We start from the raw sequence: 17,694 nt of genomic DNA on the forward strand, positions 1-17,694 counted from the left end.
GCTGTTGGTTAGAGGAGAAGGAGCTGAGGACATTTTCCTGAAATGATTTCTCTCTAACTACATCTTAGTCTTACTGAAAAGCAGCTTCAGTTTTGGAGCAAATACATACTTTATTGTCTCAAAAAAAAAAAAAAAAGAAAAGAAAAGAGAGAATGAGAGAGCTATTTAAAAAATGTGTATCTAGGGACACCTGGGTGGCTCAGTCGGTTAAGCGTCTGCCTTCGGCTTGGGTCATGGTCCCAGGGTCCTGGGATCAAGTCCTGTATCAGGCTCCCTGCTCAGTGGGGAGTCTGCTTCTTCTTCTGCCTGCTGCTCTCCCTGCTTGTGCTCTCTCTCTCTCTGACAAATAAATAAATAAATAAATACACGCTTAAAAAAATAGCTCATTTAAAAAAAATGTGTATTTATACCAGGCAAAAAGGAGCAAAAACAGCCTTAAGAGCAGGGTTTAATCTTTTTTTTCCATTTTAGCTAAATATTTCTCTTCTCCAAGCATACTAGGAAATGGTTTGTTCAAGAAACCCTTCCTGGATCCGTATAGACTGGGAAGAGAGAATAAGCAAAAGGCAGGACAGTCAGGACTCTTGGGGTCTTACTAGGGAAACTCTTGGAGCAGTTAGAAGGACCAGGTAGAGATACAATGAGCTGACACCTTCCTCACCCGCTCCCTTGCTCCTCAGAGTGTTTCTGAGAGCTCACATGGCCGAGCAACCTGTGGAAACAGTTTCACTGGAGTCGGGCACCAAGGAGAAACATCGGCCATGTGATCTCTGTGGGCAGCTGAGGGCCAGGCAGAGGAGCTGGGCTTTTGCTCTCTCACTAGTTCTGGGCATTCGTGTTCTCTCTCCCTTCTTTCCCTCCTTCTCTTTCTCTCACCACACACACACACACACACACACACACACACACACACACACGCCAAGGTGTTCAAAGTTTGCATTATATGTACATTCGACTCAGAGACCAAAAATGTAACCAACAACGATTTAAAGCCATACTCTTTGTTAGGTATTATTGACACATGGAAGTAACAAAAGTAGGCATTCAGGAAGAGAAGTAACTTTAATAGATACATAAATCAGAGTTATTTAATTTAGAAAGCGTAAACAATGCTGGTGTTTCTGGAAAGTAGACTTGGCATCTCTAGAAAGAGCTACGTGAACTTGATAATGAAGAAATTCCTTACTCTTTCAGGTCTTACAAATTATTGTTATAATTAGTAAGGCTGAATTTTAACACAGAGGACTATAATAAAACATTCTTTGAATATTAAAATAATCCTTCCAGAGCCTATATTAAGCTTTGCAAAGTTTAGGCAAGGTATTGCATTGAAACTCGGCCCAAGATATACACAGTAGTGCGTAATGTGTTGCTGTGAAAGCTTTTTGGATGAAAAAAAAAAAAAGAATTTGGGTATTAGAATATTTGATTTACCAGATTTTGGCTCCTCTCCTGCCTGTTTGTCTTGCGAAACATTCAGACTGAGACTTTACTATGATTATCTAATCTTACTCCATTCTTGGAAGTTTAGCTTCTGTAAATAGTGGGCAAGGAGACCCTCCTGGATTGTTGTGGTGAGTACTTGGCTGTGAATTAAATTAATGTTTAAATCTCGAAGATTTCCAGTAATGTTGAATTTGGCTGGATCATTTGTGGTTATAGTATTTCGAGCCTTTAAAGATCCATGGAAAAAAAAATAAATAAAAATACGTGGGTTCTCAAATAGTGATATGCTTTTTTTCTTGATTAGCATTTTGTTATTACCCTCACTGTCTACTTCAAACAAATTTTATGCAGTTTACAATTCTTGGAGCATATGGTTGCTGCCTACAAGCACTTCGTGTTCCTTGGCAGAAAGCCACACGTGACACTAAAGAACGGTTTTCTGGATGAACAGTAGAGAATCTTGCTTTCATCCATTTTTCTACTTGAATTCAACTTTTAAGGTAGGGCTGGGTTAGACCTTTTTTTCCTTTTCTCCCTCCTCTCCCCCTTCCTCTCTCCTTTGCCCTCCTGTCCTCCCTTGCTTCCTGTTTCTTTGTTCCAGCCTCCTTCTACCCTAGGTCGAGTGATTTATGCTCTCAGCGGTGTTAGAGGTTCTTGTCCAGCAATGGTAATGTAATACTCATGTAGACAACCCCAGGTGTCTCTAGCTTTTGCCTTCTTCTGAGTCCTCACCTATTTTTCAAAACCTTTAGAGTAGGGCCCCATTTATTCCTGGTAGAGAATTCCACAAAGCAGATAACGTGTTGGTTTGTATGCCTCATTACTCATATTGAGACCCTGTGTGGACTTCTGTTTTGGAAAAATAATAGCTTTTAGTTAGCAGTAATTGAGATGAAGGCCGGGTATAATTTTCTGCAAAGTCCGGGGTGGGGGTTTCGAAAAAAGGTGCAGGTGCTTTGAGAATATAGATTAAAGCCGTGACAGCAAGAAGTGGTGGGAGCCCCTCTGGAGAGAGAGCAGTAGATGACAGTGAGGGAACTGGGAACTTGGCAGGGCCAGGTGAATATTCTTTCTTAAGACTCCCGTAGCACAGGGGGCAGGGGGTAAGAGCACTGCCTCGTCTCTGGGGACCCTCAATCCCTCCATGCCCTGGCTTGCTTCCCACTTCCAGAACTTTCCGTGCAGGTAGCCACAGAGTGCCTGCCTCACCATGCGGGGTAGCAAAGCAGTGCTCTGAGTTGTGTCTGAGCGGCAGCTGGAGGAGGCGAGCAATCTACAGCTGCGACTGTTCCCCTTTTCTGTTTAGGACCTCTTGTGGCACCTGCGTGTCTGTGGGTTCTGCACACTCGCAATCGGCCCAACTGCTTTTCGGTCATTTGATCAACAGGTTGGATTTATTGATCTACCATTCAGTTACTTGTTTTTGCCCAACATTACATGGCCTAAATACTTGCGTTCTGAACCTACTTCTGATTCATAGAGCATTAATCTACTCTCATCCCAAGCAAGTAAGAGATGTTTTTTTATTACCATCTAAATATTTTGCATGAGACAACTCCAAAAAGGAATGAGGTGTATGTATTTTATATATATATATACACACACACACACATATGTATACATATATATAAAATATACACATGTATATATAGGTGCATAAACTCACATATGTATATATTCACACACATATGTGTATATTCAGACATAGATACATATATGTATATATATATACACGCACACCCACATGTATGCATATATTATGTATATAATGCTTAAATGGAACCTGGACATCCATTACTTACTTTGGAACTTACTAAAACTATATAGGGAAATAAAATGAAACATCACATTTTCTGTATTTCTAAATTGTAGTGGAAGTCTTGAAACTCCAAATCTTACTGTTGATTAAGAAGTTGAAATAAATACCATCTCAGTGGAAAACTAATATGAATTTTCTATTTGTATGTTCTGTTGCCATTTGGGAAAATTATACCATCAACCCGCGTTAAATAGAAAAGCTCCAAATCAGTGATAAATTGAGAACAAATAGCACAGGCTGAATGTGTTCTGCGTAAGATTTGAAAATGTCTTGATTCTAATCAAGTCTCTTCCCTTAGACATCCTTAGCCCTTAATGCCTTTTCAGAAGACAAGCTGTTATGATGGAGATGGAACGTCGGGAAGAAGAGCTTCGGAAGGCACCATGAGGCTTAGTCTACTCCTTCTAGGTTGCTGTCGGCCACTTGGGGCAGCTGGGGCCCCTCTGAGGCCCCTGCTGGCAGCCCCCCTGCTGTTGTGTCCGGTGGGGGTGGGGGCGGCGGCCTGCTGGGCCCACATCCAAGCACCCCAGCTGGCATCTGCTCAGCTGCCGTGGGTGGTGGAGCAGGACCGTTTGCCTCCATCGCGGGTAGGGAAGCCTCGGCGGGGGACGGCCGGGCCTGACTAGAAGCTTCTGCCTCTGGCTTGTGGGGCGGCTGATCAGCCTGGACTGCTGCAAGGGGACCCCGGTCTTGGGCCTCTGCTCCCGACCCCAGGGGGGGATTCCCGGGCCTGGGGGGCAGTTCCGCCTCATGGCCTCTTTCAGCTTCCGCCTGAGGAGTTGGGGGAGGCAGGGAACTCTCTGAATGGCACAAAGGGCTCAGAGGGGGTTGTGCCGGCTCCTGGAGGGCCGAGTCACCATCCCCTTGAGGACTGCCGAATTCTGGTTGGATTTCTTTGGCCTGGTCAAGGGTCGACTCTGACTGATGAATGGCCATGAAGGCTGTGGCCAGATTTTTCACAGCATTGTGAACACTCTCGGCTTCCTCCGCATCAACCCCCACCCGCTCAGACACAGCGGACTCGGGCTCCTCGTCGGAGGTGTGCTGACTTCGGTCATCCTTTTGAGGCATTTTTGCCTCTCTAATTTTCGTGTAGAGTTCATTTCTCTCTTCTTGTAAAGCTCGACAGAGGTTCTCCAGCCTCCCGATTTTCATGACGAAGCACTCATATTCTTTAGCTCTCAGTGCTTTCTGTGATTTGAAAACAATAGAAAAAGCAAAAAAGCATAAAACAACAAAGTTAAATTGCCAGGACGCTGTCTGGAGACAAGCAAAACCATTTGTCCAGGAATCTGTCTACCTGCCTCTGGGGCCTCAGAGAGGTGGCTGAACAGACACCTGGCCAGGGGCATCACTGCAGTTTCTCCATTAGTGTGTGAGACTCTGGTAGAACTTTAATCACTGTATCCTTTTCTTTGGGAGAGAAAGACGGCAAAACTTCTCTCTGCTTCAGCCCAAGGCCTCCAATATCTTAAGTAAGATGCATTTTCTGCTTCCAGGACTTAGACGTCTTCCAGTAGCACAATGAATGAGATGGAGGGGGACCTGGCTGTCAGCAGTGGCTCATCTAGACTATAGATAAACTGCTAGATGGGAATCCAGCAACTGTTTGATTTATGTTGGTGAATAATAAGCTCATCTCTTTGGAACTGGTTGCAATTTGGGATGAATTGTTAGAACAGTAATTATAATGACAGAAACTCCCACACACTAATTCATGATGCTGCTTGCTCAACCTATTCCATTCTCCTCCTTTTCTGTAGAAATGTTGGTGTGTTTGTGTGTGAAATCGTTCCTAATCATCTTACTCCTTGCCTCCACCCTTGTGCTACTTTGTACCCTTTAAGACTTCTTTTTTTTTTTTTTTGCTTGTTCACATGGAGAGACCTTTGCCTGTAAAATCTGCCTTTCAGATTCAGGGCCACGTATCTTTGGGTCAACATCTACAGAGCCTGACATACTACCGTAATTAAATGCCTGTTAGAAGAATTAAACAATACATCCCCATATCTGTCTATAAAGTAGTACATACCCTGGGTGCTCCGGCTGGTGTCTTCTCTCATATGTTCAAATCAACTCACTAATATATTCTGCACCTGCTCTGTGCCAGGCACTGGGGAAATTCAAAGACAAGTAAGACGCTTGTCCTGTCTTTAAGGAATGCAGTCGAGCAGGCATGGAGCTGATTTGAGGACAGCTTTGGACCCGGCAAGTAGGCATGTGACTTAGGGTCACAAAGCTCTTTGTGAGACTGGACCCAATTCTATTTTTTTGCTCTATTTTTATTATAATTTCATATGTCATGTCTCAGAAAAAAAAATCAGCTCTTTTTCAAAGATAATAATTTGTACTATTAGGTAATAATTATCTTCTGAGTACAACTATTTGGACTAGATGGGGGAAAATAAGCTGGGGGGAAGTCTTCTTACCTCTTCAATCATGTCCAGCAGAGCTTTGTTACAGTTCTCAAACCGGGCTTTCCACGTGGCTGTGTCCTTCTCTAACTTCTTCATTTTCTTAGTTGTCTACAAAAAGTTGAGTATTTTAATGTTAATTCTGAAGACTTAATATGTCAAAAAAGCTATTAGTTCCATATGTGACGCCAAGAAAAGTCCTTTTGTTACTAGCTGTTGAAGCAAACAGGTCTGATGTCGAGGAATGAAGATTGAGTGGGAGAGTCATATTTATTTCTGAATCATCTAAGTCAGTGGCGAGCAAACTTATTTGCACCAGAGCCAATTCAGGAAGAAGGAAGCTCCTTAGGTCCACCCTGTTTTGTCACTGCATTTTCTTTAGTTTAAAGTAAAAGTAGCTTTATTTAGTCACAAGAATAAGCTTGAAATTTAGATTTTTTACATTATTGAATAGGAGACTATCAGTGAGGAAGCTGGACGGGCTCTTTAGCCATTAAAATGTTGATACTATCTGGGCACACCTGAGAAGTAGCTACACAAAAGCAGCTTTCTATTTTCTCAGTCTTTACATTTTTAAAAAAGTTCTTATTTAAATACTAGTAAGTTATCATACAGTGTAATGTTAGTTTCAGCTGTATGATATAGTGATTCAACACTTGCCTACAACACCCGGTGCTCCTGACAGCAAATGCCCTACTTCATCCCCATCACCTATTTCAGCCATTGCCCCACACATCTCCCCTCTGGTAACCATCAGTTTGCTCTCCCTAGTTGAGTCTATTTCTTGGTTTGCCTTTCTCTCTCTCTTTTTCCCTTTGCTCGTTTGTTTTGTTTCTTACATTCCACGTGTGTGTGAAATCACATGTCTGTGACTGACTTATTTCACTTAGCATAATACTCTTTAGTTCCATCCATGTTGTTGCAAATGGCAGGATTTCATTCTTTTTTATGGCTGAGTAATATTCCATTGTATATATAAATATATCACATCTTCTATATACATTCATCATTCAATGGACATTTGGCTGTTTCCATAATTTGGCTATTGTAGATAATGCTGCTATAAACATCAGGGTGCATGTATCCCTTTGAATTAGTATGTTTCTATTCTTTGGGTAAATACCTAGTAGTGCAATTGCTGGATTGTAGGGTAGTTCTATTTTTAACTTTTTGAGGAAACTCCATACTGTTTTCCACAGTGGCTGCACCAGTTTGCATTCCCACCAATAGTGTGGAGGGTTCCCCTTTCTCCATTTCCTTGCCAACATCTGTTGTTTCTTGAGTTGTTAATTTTAGCCATGCTGACTAGTGTGATAATACCTCCTTGTAGTTTTGATTTGTATTTCCTTAATGATGAGTGATATTGAGCACGTTTTCATGTATCTGTTGGCCATTTGCATGTCTTCTTTGCAAAAAGAAGATGTATCTGTTGGCCATTTGCATGTCATCTGCCTATTTTTTAATTGGATTATTCATTTTTTGGGTATTGAGTTTTAACAGTTCTTTATATATTTTGGATATGAACCCTTTATCAGATATGTCATTTGCAAATATCTTTTCCCATTCCATAGGTTATCTTTTAGTTTTGTTGGTTGTTTCCTTCACTGTGCAGAAGCTTTTTATTTTGATGTAGTCCCAATAGTTTATTTTTGCTTTTGTTATCCTTGGCTCAGGAAACATATGTATGAAGCTGCTACAGCCAGTGTCAAAAAAGTTACTGCCTGTGTTCTCTCCTAGGATTGTTATGGTTTCAGGTCTCACATTTAGGTCTTTAATCCATTTTGAATTTATTTTTGTGTATGGTGTAAGAAAGTGGTCTAGTTTCATTCTTTTGTATGTTGCTGTCTGGTTTTCCCAGCACCATTTATTGAAGAGACATTCTTTTTCCCACTGGATATTCTTTCCTGCTTTGTCGAAGATTAATTGACCGTATAATTGTATGTTTATTTCTGGGTTTTCTCTTCTGTTCTGTTGATCTATGTGTCTGTTTTTGTGCCAGTACCATATTGTTTTCATTACTACAGCTTTGTAATATGACTTGAACTCTGGAATTGTGATTCCTCCAGCTTTGTTTTTCTTTTTCAAGATTGCTTTGACTATCTGAGGTCTTTTGTGGTTCCATATAAATTTTAGGATTGTTTGTTCTAGCTCTGTGAAAAATGCTGTTGGTATTTTGTTAAGGATTGCTTTAAATGTGTAGGTTTGCTTTGGGTAGTATAGACATTTTAACAATATTTGTTCTTCTGATCCGTGAGCATGGAATGTCTTTCCATTTCTTGTGTCATCTTCAATTTCTTTTTTTTTTTTAAGAATTTATTTATTTATTTGAGAGAGAGAGAGAGGAGAGAGCACCGAAGAGAGCACAAGCAGGGGGAGCAGCAGAGGGAGAGGAAGAAGCAGACTCCCCATTGAGCAGGGAGCCTGATGTGGGGCTCGATCTCAGGACTCTGGGATCATGACCTGAGCCAAAGGCAGAGGCTTAACCGACTGAGCCACCCAGGTGCCCCTGTCATCTTCAATTTTTTTCATCAGTGTTTTATAGTTTCAGAGTACAGGTCTTTTACCTCTTTGGTTAGGTTTATTTCTAGGTATCGTATAGTTTTTGGTGCTTGTAAATGGGATTGTTTTCTTAATTTCTCCTTCTGCTTCTTCATTATTGGTGTATAAAAATGCAACAGATTTCTGTTCCCATTCAGCACTTTGAATGTATCATGCCACTGCCTTCTGTCTTGCCAAGTTTCTGTTGAGAACTCTCCAGCTAGCCTTATGGATTTTCCCTTGTAAGTTAAGGACTTTGTCTCGATCACTATATTTTGCAAACATAATTACAGTATGTTTTGGTGTTGGCCTGCTCTTGTTGATTTTGATGGGAGTTCTCTGTGTCTCTTGGATCTGGGTATCTGTTTCCTTAGGGAAATTTTCAGATTAGGGAAGTTTTCAACTATTATTTCCTCAGATAAATTTTCTGTTCCCCTTTCTCTCTCTTCTTCTGCTGGGACTCCTCCAATACAAATATTTGATGGAGTCACTGAGTTCCCTGAGTTGATTCTCATGTTGCATAATTCTTCTTTCTCTCTTTTGTTGAGCTTCTTTACTTTCCATGACTTTGTCTTCCAGGTCACTAATTTGTTCCTCTGCTTCTCCCAGCCTGCTGTTTATTGCAACAAGCCAGTTTCCAATCTCATTTATTGCATTCTTCATCTCTGATTGATTCTTTTCAAACTCTTTCATCTCTGTGGTAAGGGTCTCACTGATGTTTTCTATTCTTTTCTCAAGGCCAGTGAGTATTCTTATGACTGTTGCTTTAAGTTCTCCATCAGGCATGTTACTTATATCTGTTTCGCTTGGGTCTCTGGCTGTGGTCTCATCTTATTCTTTCATTTTGGATCAATTTCTCTATCTTCACATTTTGTCTAAGTCTCTGTCTTCTTCTCTGCATTAGAAAGGCCAGTTATGTCTCCTGCTCCTGAAGGTAATGGCCTTATAAAGAGGAGGTCATGTAGTGCCCAGAGCCTGGTGCTTCAGGGAAGGTCTCCAGTGTGTGCTGTGGTGGCCGGTGTCCATGCTGCACTGCTTCCTGCAGGTGGCTCTACGTTTATGCTGAGGGGCAGAGGAGGGAAATGGTGCTGGCCAGCTCCTGTGTTCCTGGAGAGGTGTTTCCATGAATGCTCCCCTCAGGGACACACTCTGAAAAGTGGGAATAATCTCCCCACTGTGTGCCCCAGGTGCTCTTCACATCGCCATTTCCACATTGTCTACCCTGGGATTTTTGCCTGCTTCTCTCCAGTCAAGACTGCTGACCTTTAAAACTCCAGGCTTTAAGACCCACTGGTTGCAAGAACTCATAATTCAGCCCCTCTCATTTTCTAAGCCAATGACTCTGGGGAAATGTTCTCCTTGTGCATTTCCCTGTGTGCTCCTCTCTCTCTCACCCTTTTCCACGACCACAGCTCCCTCCCCTCCACAGCAGCTGCAATCTGTTTCTCCCCTGAACCATGGTTCTGCACTGCCTACCTTCTTTGATGTGGCCTCTTCTCTCGCTTTAGTTGTAGAGTTCATCCTGTCAGTCTTCAGGTCAATTTTTGGGGTATTTAGGGTGATTTAATAGCTACCTAGTTGTGTTTGTAGGATGAGGTGAGTCTAGGGTCCTCATACTCCACCACCATCTTTCTGCTCCCTCTGTCATCACATTTGTAGAGTGTGGTGGGATTCATAGAATGTGATTACATGCATTATTCATTCCATCCTTGAAACAGCCCCAAAAGGAAGGTTCTGTTTTCACCTTCACTTTATCACTGGGGAAACTGAGGTTCAGAGAGGTGGAAGAATATTCAGGTGAATTAGCAGAAGAGTGGGACTAGAGTTATTTCATTCCATTTAATGCAACATACACAGAGTGTCTGCTGGTCATCAGTAAGGAGCTGGGTGTAGGGGATACAGAAGTTAATAAAATGCAGCCCATCTTTTTTAAACCTGAAACTGTTTGTTAGATCTCTGCTCTGCTTGGATGAAGTGAAGGTCAGGCATATAATCGGGTGCAGTTTCTCTGGATGAACCACACCTGGGCACTTGCTGGCTCTGTGCCATGCTGTCTGAGGTGGTGTGTGCTTGGAGGCCAGAGGCTGGGCCCAGGCTGTCAGCCCCTGGGCTCTATAGAGAAGCTAGGGGAGCTTTGAATGGTTTTTAATTTTGATCATTTCTTAACCAAGTTAGTGGTTTAGAAACTTTTTAAAGTCATCAACCTCTTTAAGAATTTGATGAAATCTATGGAACCACACTCAAAAAAATGCAATATGCACATCAGTTTTTTGTGTGTGTGCTAATTCTCAAGTTGACTTTAAAAGTCTATAAATAAATTCCAGATTAAAAATTCCTGTTCTAATATTTATTCCAATATCAAAACTAATTTTGAAATAAGTAAAAACACTTTTCTGCTCTAATATTTATTCTAATCTTAACACACTATAGTGAAAAAAGATTTTTGAAAAATAGATTCATCTTGGAGTAGGAAAGTAGTAATTTTAACAAGTGTCGGCCTATTTATGTTTGTTCATTGAATTGTGAAATTTATCATATAATTTTAAGAAAAAAATTTTTAAATTTTATTTATTTATTTGAGAGAGTGAGAGAGTATGAGCAGAGGGAGAGGGAGAAGCAGACTCCCTGCTGACCAGGAAGCCTGACGTGGGCCTCGATCCCAGGACTCTGGGATCATGACCTGAGCTGAAGGCAGATGCTTAATTGATTGTGCCACCCAGGCACCCCAAGAAAATGCTTTAAAAGGATTCTTTGTGCACTTAAAAAAGGTTAATGCCAGTGCCTGTTAAGAAACACAATTCTGATGCTAATTTTATTTTGGGAAAATATTGGATTGAATAAAATTTAAACATTATGTGCAATAATAATATTTAGCACCTTATATTTGTAAAAGGGTAGAAGAAAGTTTAAAACCCTTTAAAAATACATTAATTTATATTTGAACTTCACAATCTTGTGAAGTAGGCAAGGGAAATGGTATCTTAATGTATAGATAAGAAAAATAAAATTGGAGGGAAGTTAAGTGGATTGCCCAGTGCTACTTGAGGAGTGACAACACACCCAGAATTTGAATTCAGGCTTCCTTCTCATTCAAGGCTCTGCCAATTATAACATACTACATATATTCTCTTCTAAGAAGGATTGTATGAAATGGTTTTTCTACTCTAAAATTCTCCTCTTGCATATTTGTATGAAAGTTTTTTCAATCTTTAAAAATTAGATTTTTCAAAAAATTTAGTATAAACAACATAATGTTAAATTGCCAGCTCTTGTCTTTTTTTTTTTTTTTCCTTTTTCTTTCTTTTTTTATTTAGCTCTTGATGGACTAGAAAAGGAAAATATTCTTTCTCAGAGTGAAAATGTATCCTAGCGTTTTTGGACTCTTCCTGAGATTAATTTACCAGATACTTACCAATAAAAAAAATACAGTCTAAAATCTCATTTGCATGTATAAGTGTTTCATTACTTCATGAAATGCACTGAAGTATCTTGAGAGAAAAATGAATCCAAAGGAGAATTGCCTGTCAAAACAGAAAATGCAGGATTTTGTGGGGGGATAATACTCACTTTATCCATTTCCTGTTTGAAAGTGGCAAACACCTCATTGCTTTTTGTTAGTGTGTTCTGGAACTCTTCAAACCTTCCAGAGTACAGAGTAAGCTGTAAATAGGGGAAAGAGTGGATCTATTTTAGGGCTGCTTTCAGAATGCTTCCAGGACAAAACAACATGTCATTGTTCATTATCTGAAAAGAACAATGACTTGAGGGAATTCTCAATACAATGTTAGTAATATGTTCAGTTATTTTATTTACTATGAGAACAACCTAAGTCAGTGAGTATGAGTGAAGTACATCTTTAAGGAAAAAATGAAATAATGACATGTCATCACCATTTCATTATGTCAAAACTTTTACCAACAAACTATTATTGAGCACTGAATATACGCATTGACTCTATGTACAAAAGCATTTAACACGTGACTACTGTTTTTGAGAGACTTCTGCTCCTGATAGGAAGATAATCTCATAGACTACTTGATTGTGGGACAGTGAATACAAAGTGCCAACTCCATTAAGGATAGTGCCAGTCAGAGAAGGAAGGGAGCAGGGCAGGTGATCATGTGAGCCATGTTTTTGTGGAGAAGGCGAGCCTTGCACTTGGTCTTGAAGGGAGTGAGAATGTAGACAAATGAAAAGCAGTGGTAGGAAAGGTGGACCAGACATGGGTGGCTGCCATTATACAGCTGTGCCCCACTGAGCAGCCGCCATTTGCATTTTAGTCATGTTGGTTTTGTATGTTTCTGAATACAGTGTTCTAGCCAATAGCAGTTAAATGTCCCTTTTCATCAAAACCAGTTTATTATACCAATTTTCTACAGATGGAAAGAATGAGTCTTGAGGAAGAAATGCCTTTTCTAATATGCATAGAATATCAAACATCATATGGGCTAGCATTGGCAAGTGTGTGGCTCACCATGGGAGTAGTACCTTGTACCTCTATCTACGTCCTTATTCCAAGGGTTGCATTTGGGGTAGGAATAAAGCAGGGCAGGAAAGGAGAGTGTGTTGCTAGTGACAGGAATGCAATAATAAAATTTTGCTTTTGAAAATGATTTTAGAATAGCATGCTTTGAGTGAATGGAGATTTAATATGGATGATACACGTTAGTAAAGCCTGCATTTTCTTTTTTTTCTTTTTTTAAGATTTTATTTATTTATTTGACAGAGAGAGACAGCGAGAGAGGGAACACAAGCAGGGGGAGTGGGAGAGGGAGAAGCAGGCTTCCCACCGAGCAGGGAGCCCGATGCGGGGCTCGATCCCAGGACCCTGGGATCATGACCTGAGCCGAAGGCAGACGCCTAACGACTGAGCCACCCAGGCGCCCCAAGCCTGCATTTTCAAAGAGTATTTGGTACTGTTGAATGCCTGGAGCAGCTCCAACTCCTCAACTGGGCACTGAATGACTAGCTGGTGGTACCTGTGACACTCATTTTGAAAGCAGAAAAAAACTACTGACTGGAAACCAGTAGATTGGAGAGTTCTCAGTCTTGGGGGTGAGAGGTAGAGAGAGTATGGGACTCAACCCCCAGAACCCAGAAAATCTGCTTATCTAGAATGGCTTATTCTCAAATGTTTTAGAATAGCAGAGATTTTACCACAGTAAACAAGAACAACGAAATGATAATATAAAATCTTTCCACAGGATAGATTTTCCAAAGAGAAGTCAAACAATGGCTGGCCATCATCTTGAAATCACACCTTAGCTTTGTGAATATGTGACAGGGCAACTCTGGTGGCCTAAAATTTGTTTCTCGTGATTCCTTGGCACACAGATTAAAGAAGATTGAGTAAAGGAGCATCAGGGAAGTCATGGCCAGGAGGGTACCCCAGGGTTTTACACACACAGACACACACACGCACACACACAGCGCATAAGACAATCCTTACTCATTAACTCATTATGTGCAACACACTCTTGACCTGTTCTATTTAATTCTGTTTCATTTTTTCCAAAGTACTGGCTGGGATCCACTGAATTGATTTCAGGGCCCATGAGTAGGTCAAGCTCCTTAATCCGAGCATAGGCTTCTATGGGACTGGCTACCTATACTGCACATGATCTAGCAGTCTAGGGTAGGAACAGCTACTCCGGGCTGATCCTCTTCACCTTTTATTACAAAATCTGTTCATTTGCATTCCTGGTCAGGTCTCTGTTAAGCCTCTTTTTCTGACTTTCTCTCCTGTCTTTTCCACACTTCTCAGTAATTGCTGCAGAGTTACAGGAGGGTGACAGATACTCCGGTCTCCTGAGCAAGTCCTCCCAAACCCGCCCTTGCGGCCCTGGAGCCCCAGGAGGCCCACAGGAGGAGCCCGACTGGGCGCATGCGCCATCCACCTCCCGGGCACAACCTTGTCAGCATCAGCGGGGGCAACCGCACCCAGCTTGCTCAGCTTCTGCCCTTTCTTTGGGCAAAATGCTCGTTTGGGTGTATACGTTGGGCAGATTTTGTTTCCTTTCCTCATGTTTTCTTGTGGCATGGAGAAGGCAGACACACCCAGAGTGCCAGGAAGCGGTGTCTCCTTTCATTACCACTTCTCCTGGCCTTTTTCTAGTGACCGTTTTTTTTCTTCCCTCAACTTTTTTTCTTTCTTTTTAATTAGGGTAAATACATGTAATGTAAGATTTACCATCTCAACTATTTTAAGTGCACAGTTCAGTGTTGTTAACTCTGTTCACATGGTTGTGTAACCAATCTCCAGAACTGTTTCAGCTTGCAAAACTGAAACTCGACACCCAGGAAACAGTTAAGTCCCCATTTCCCTTCTAGAACTGTTTTTCGTACTCAGCTTTTCTTCCTATTTGACCTCTTTGTTGTAGGTGGCAAAATCTGTGTGGATTACACTTTCCTCAGGTAACCAACTCCAACACTCTTTACCTACACTAACTAAAAATGGGCACTGCCTGTTTACTTTATGCCAGTTTGCTTGGTAGTACCTCCCCTCTCACTATTACGCTGACATGATGCATGTTTGGTTTCACGTGTCATATTCCTGCTCTTGTTTTGGTATTTCAGAGAACCATGGAAGGGATATCCAGAGGTCATCCACAGTACTCCTGCCAGAGGCAGAAATAGAAACAAACTATTCTTAGGGTCAGTAATAGCAACAATTGCCCCAACATTTTCAGTTTTAAGTGGGTGAGCGACACATACGTTCTTTTAATGGAGCACTGAATTTTAATTACAAACTTTCATAGCATTTAGGAAACAGAAGCGTGTCCAGGAATTGTCTTAGCAAACTTGTGAGATTTGGTTTGGGAACAAGTCCAATTATAGTAGTAGTCGCAGAGTAATCTCCTCTCATCCTCTCCACAGAAGGTGAGGACTTCTGGGTTTAAAGGCTATGATTGCTGTCTTTAACAATTTACTCCATGATCTTTCCCCTCGGGCCGTATCTTTGTGGCCGCGTGGCTGGGTTGTTTGTACTGCTGACTTTCCACATCTACCATCTTCATCTGTATCGATCCAATGAACACTCTATTTGTAGTGACAGTTGTATCCCATTGATCATGTCTGACATTTACTCTGTTGCCTTGGTTTGTATAACTGAGAGCCAGACATCTCTTCCCTAAGTGAAAACCATGCCGCACACTGGCAAGCTGTTGTCTTACGGCTGAAAGTGACTTCGTCTAGTAAAACACAATCTGTCCTTGTTATTTCCCTTGCTCAGACCGTAGAAACGGGGACTTAAGACCTCTGTCTCCTACCGCTCCACTCCTTCAAACAAACTGTAAAATCAAAGGAAGTGTTCAAGGGCTAAGCCCACTGACCTGTGGTAGATTTTGTTTCTCCAGGTTTAAAGGTTTTAAAAATATAATGTTGCTACTTTTGAAGAGGAGCTTTAAACATGATTACACATAGGGTTTGGGGGCCTCTATATTCTTCTTGAAGATTAAGTTATTATTGGAGTTTTGAAAAGTGCCTTGAAGACAAGGGACAGACAAGGGACGGTCCTTGCAGAGAGCCCCACATGATGGAAAACAAAGCAGTAGAGGAGAAGGCTAGGTTAACCCAGCTTCGGGCCACATGGCTTCAACTCTGGACGTTCTCTGCATTCAAGAACAGAGCTGGACAGGGTCTGGAGATCATCTGTTCCAGCGGTTCTTCAACTTTTTTGCAACTAAAGACTCCTTTTGTCTCATACATCCCTACGTAGATCCTCACCTATGAAATAATAGTTGTATTAGCTCACACACTAATTGTTAGCATTTTTATTAATATTATTATCACTAGATTGTGAATTTCATTGGGTAGGGATTTTTGATTCTCTTATTGATTAGTGTATCTCCTACACCTAGAACCTTGCCTAGCACTGAGTGGGTGCTCAATAAATATTGGTTGAATTAATTATGCTTCTTATGGGCCAGGCATGGAGCTAAGTGCTTTGCATGCATAACTTGAAAACAAACTGCATATATTACATATTCATTAACTCATTTTCCTTTTATAAATTTAACCAAACACGTGAATAATTGCCATGCATAGCTGCTGAGGGAGAACTGATATAATGTCAAAAGCAACTATATTTTAGATCGTAGCTGCTGCCTTGTATGCTGTTGTGTTTTGGAAATACTGAAAAGTGATGAGCCTCCCAGAGGTCAGAGAACTCCAGCTCGGGATCACTGATGCATTTTACAGACAAAGATATTTAGGTGTAGGGAGGTTCAGATGGATTGCACAGGGTCAGACAAATTCTGAGCAGAAGAGCCAGGACTCTGACCTTGGTCTCTGGACTCAGTCCAGTATTGAGGGATGAACGAGGAACATGGGCAAGTCTAAAATTCCTGGTAGATGCTTTTTCGAATTTAAGGGGGTATTGGTGGGATATTGGATCACACCTTTATGTTTTATTCCACAGGTCTTTAAAGGCCTAGATTCTGATGCTAGCTGAAGACATGACTCTCTAGCCCAGAGTCTAAGGTATTAATATACCCTTCTCAAGTTCATTATCACCACTTAGTATAGAGGAGTAGACATTGCTTGTCACAAACGATGTGAACAATGAATAGCTTCAAATATTGTCTATTGTATCCCTCAAGGCTCTGTGCTGCGAATGGGGCAGAGATGGGGCCAGCAGCCCTGTCCTGATTCTCTGGACTGTCTCCAGGACTGTGAGGTCACACCTCCTCTCCTCCCGCCCGCCTCTGGTTAGAGAGCGACCACTGCCTACCACCTACCTCACAACCATGATGTGGTGGCTCTGTGATGACCTAGAGGATGATCTTGAGTTGTAACTCTAGAGTTTAATCTTTTAACTCTGGATCCTTTAGTTTTATTAACAGTAAGAAACATTATGCTTCAAACTCCTATGTAATGAGTATTTAAAAATGATTTCGATAGGTTATTTTATATTACTGAGGGAAAACAATTATCACTGCATTCGGTTCACACATTGGAAAAGTCTGCTTTAGGAAGTTTAGATATGGAAATGTTATCTGTATTTTTGTCTGCAGTGATAATGATTTGTGATTTTCAGTTTCTTATTTTTCTTATCTGTCTCTTTAAAAATGAACAAGTATTCATTGAACTTGTTCATTCATGTAGTGAACAAGTTTTTTGGTTTTGTTTTTTATTCTGAATAAACATATAGCAGTCCGCACATAAACATTTACAAGTGAATTATCCAAATCTGAAATTACCGCTGCCCAGCTTGGAAGGCTTGTGATTTCCTCACCTTCTGTGAGTTTATTTGCTCTCTGTGACTTACAGTCCCTGTAGCACTGGGACTCCCAGCATGGGAGCTAGCGCCCCTTTACAGCTCAGCCCTGGGATGCTCATCTGGAACACCACAGGGAACGTTTGCCGGAAGGAGCAGAGCCCCAAGGGCACGGGAAAGATGGATACAGTCATCTGTTGCCTGAGCCTTTATTCTTGAGTCTGAAATATGGATTCTTGTGGTCTCCTCAGAACACACAC

The 17,694-nt window shown here is 41.3% G+C and overlaps 1 protein-coding gene across 1 annotated transcript in view; it reads right to left on the reverse strand.

Annotated features, from left to right (window-relative positions):
* Positions 1 to 1,043: 1,043 nt before the first annotated feature.
* The window catches only part of TXLNB (taxilin beta), a 46,028-nt gene continuing 29,377 nt past the window's right edge, over positions 1,044 to 17,694 (reverse strand). The window contains exons 8-10 of the mRNA XM_081829377.1: positions 11,785 to 11,901; positions 5,695 to 5,790; positions 1,044 to 4,456 (exon numbers count right to left, since the gene is read on the reverse strand). Of these exons, the coding sequence (XP_081685503.1) occupies positions 3,656 to 4,456; positions 5,695 to 5,790; positions 11,785 to 11,901 (1,014 nt within the window). The 3' untranslated portion in view covers positions 1,044 to 3,655. The remainder of the gene's footprint in view (positions 4,457 to 5,694; positions 5,791 to 11,784; positions 11,902 to 17,694) is intronic.

This window comes from Leptonychotes weddellii, chromosome 8 (genome assembly GCF_054177405.1).
Source record: "Leptonychotes weddellii isolate Sample4059 chromosome 8, ASM5417740v2, whole genome shotgun sequence".
NCBI lineage: Eukaryota > Metazoa > Chordata > Mammalia > Carnivora > Phocidae > Leptonychotes > Leptonychotes weddellii.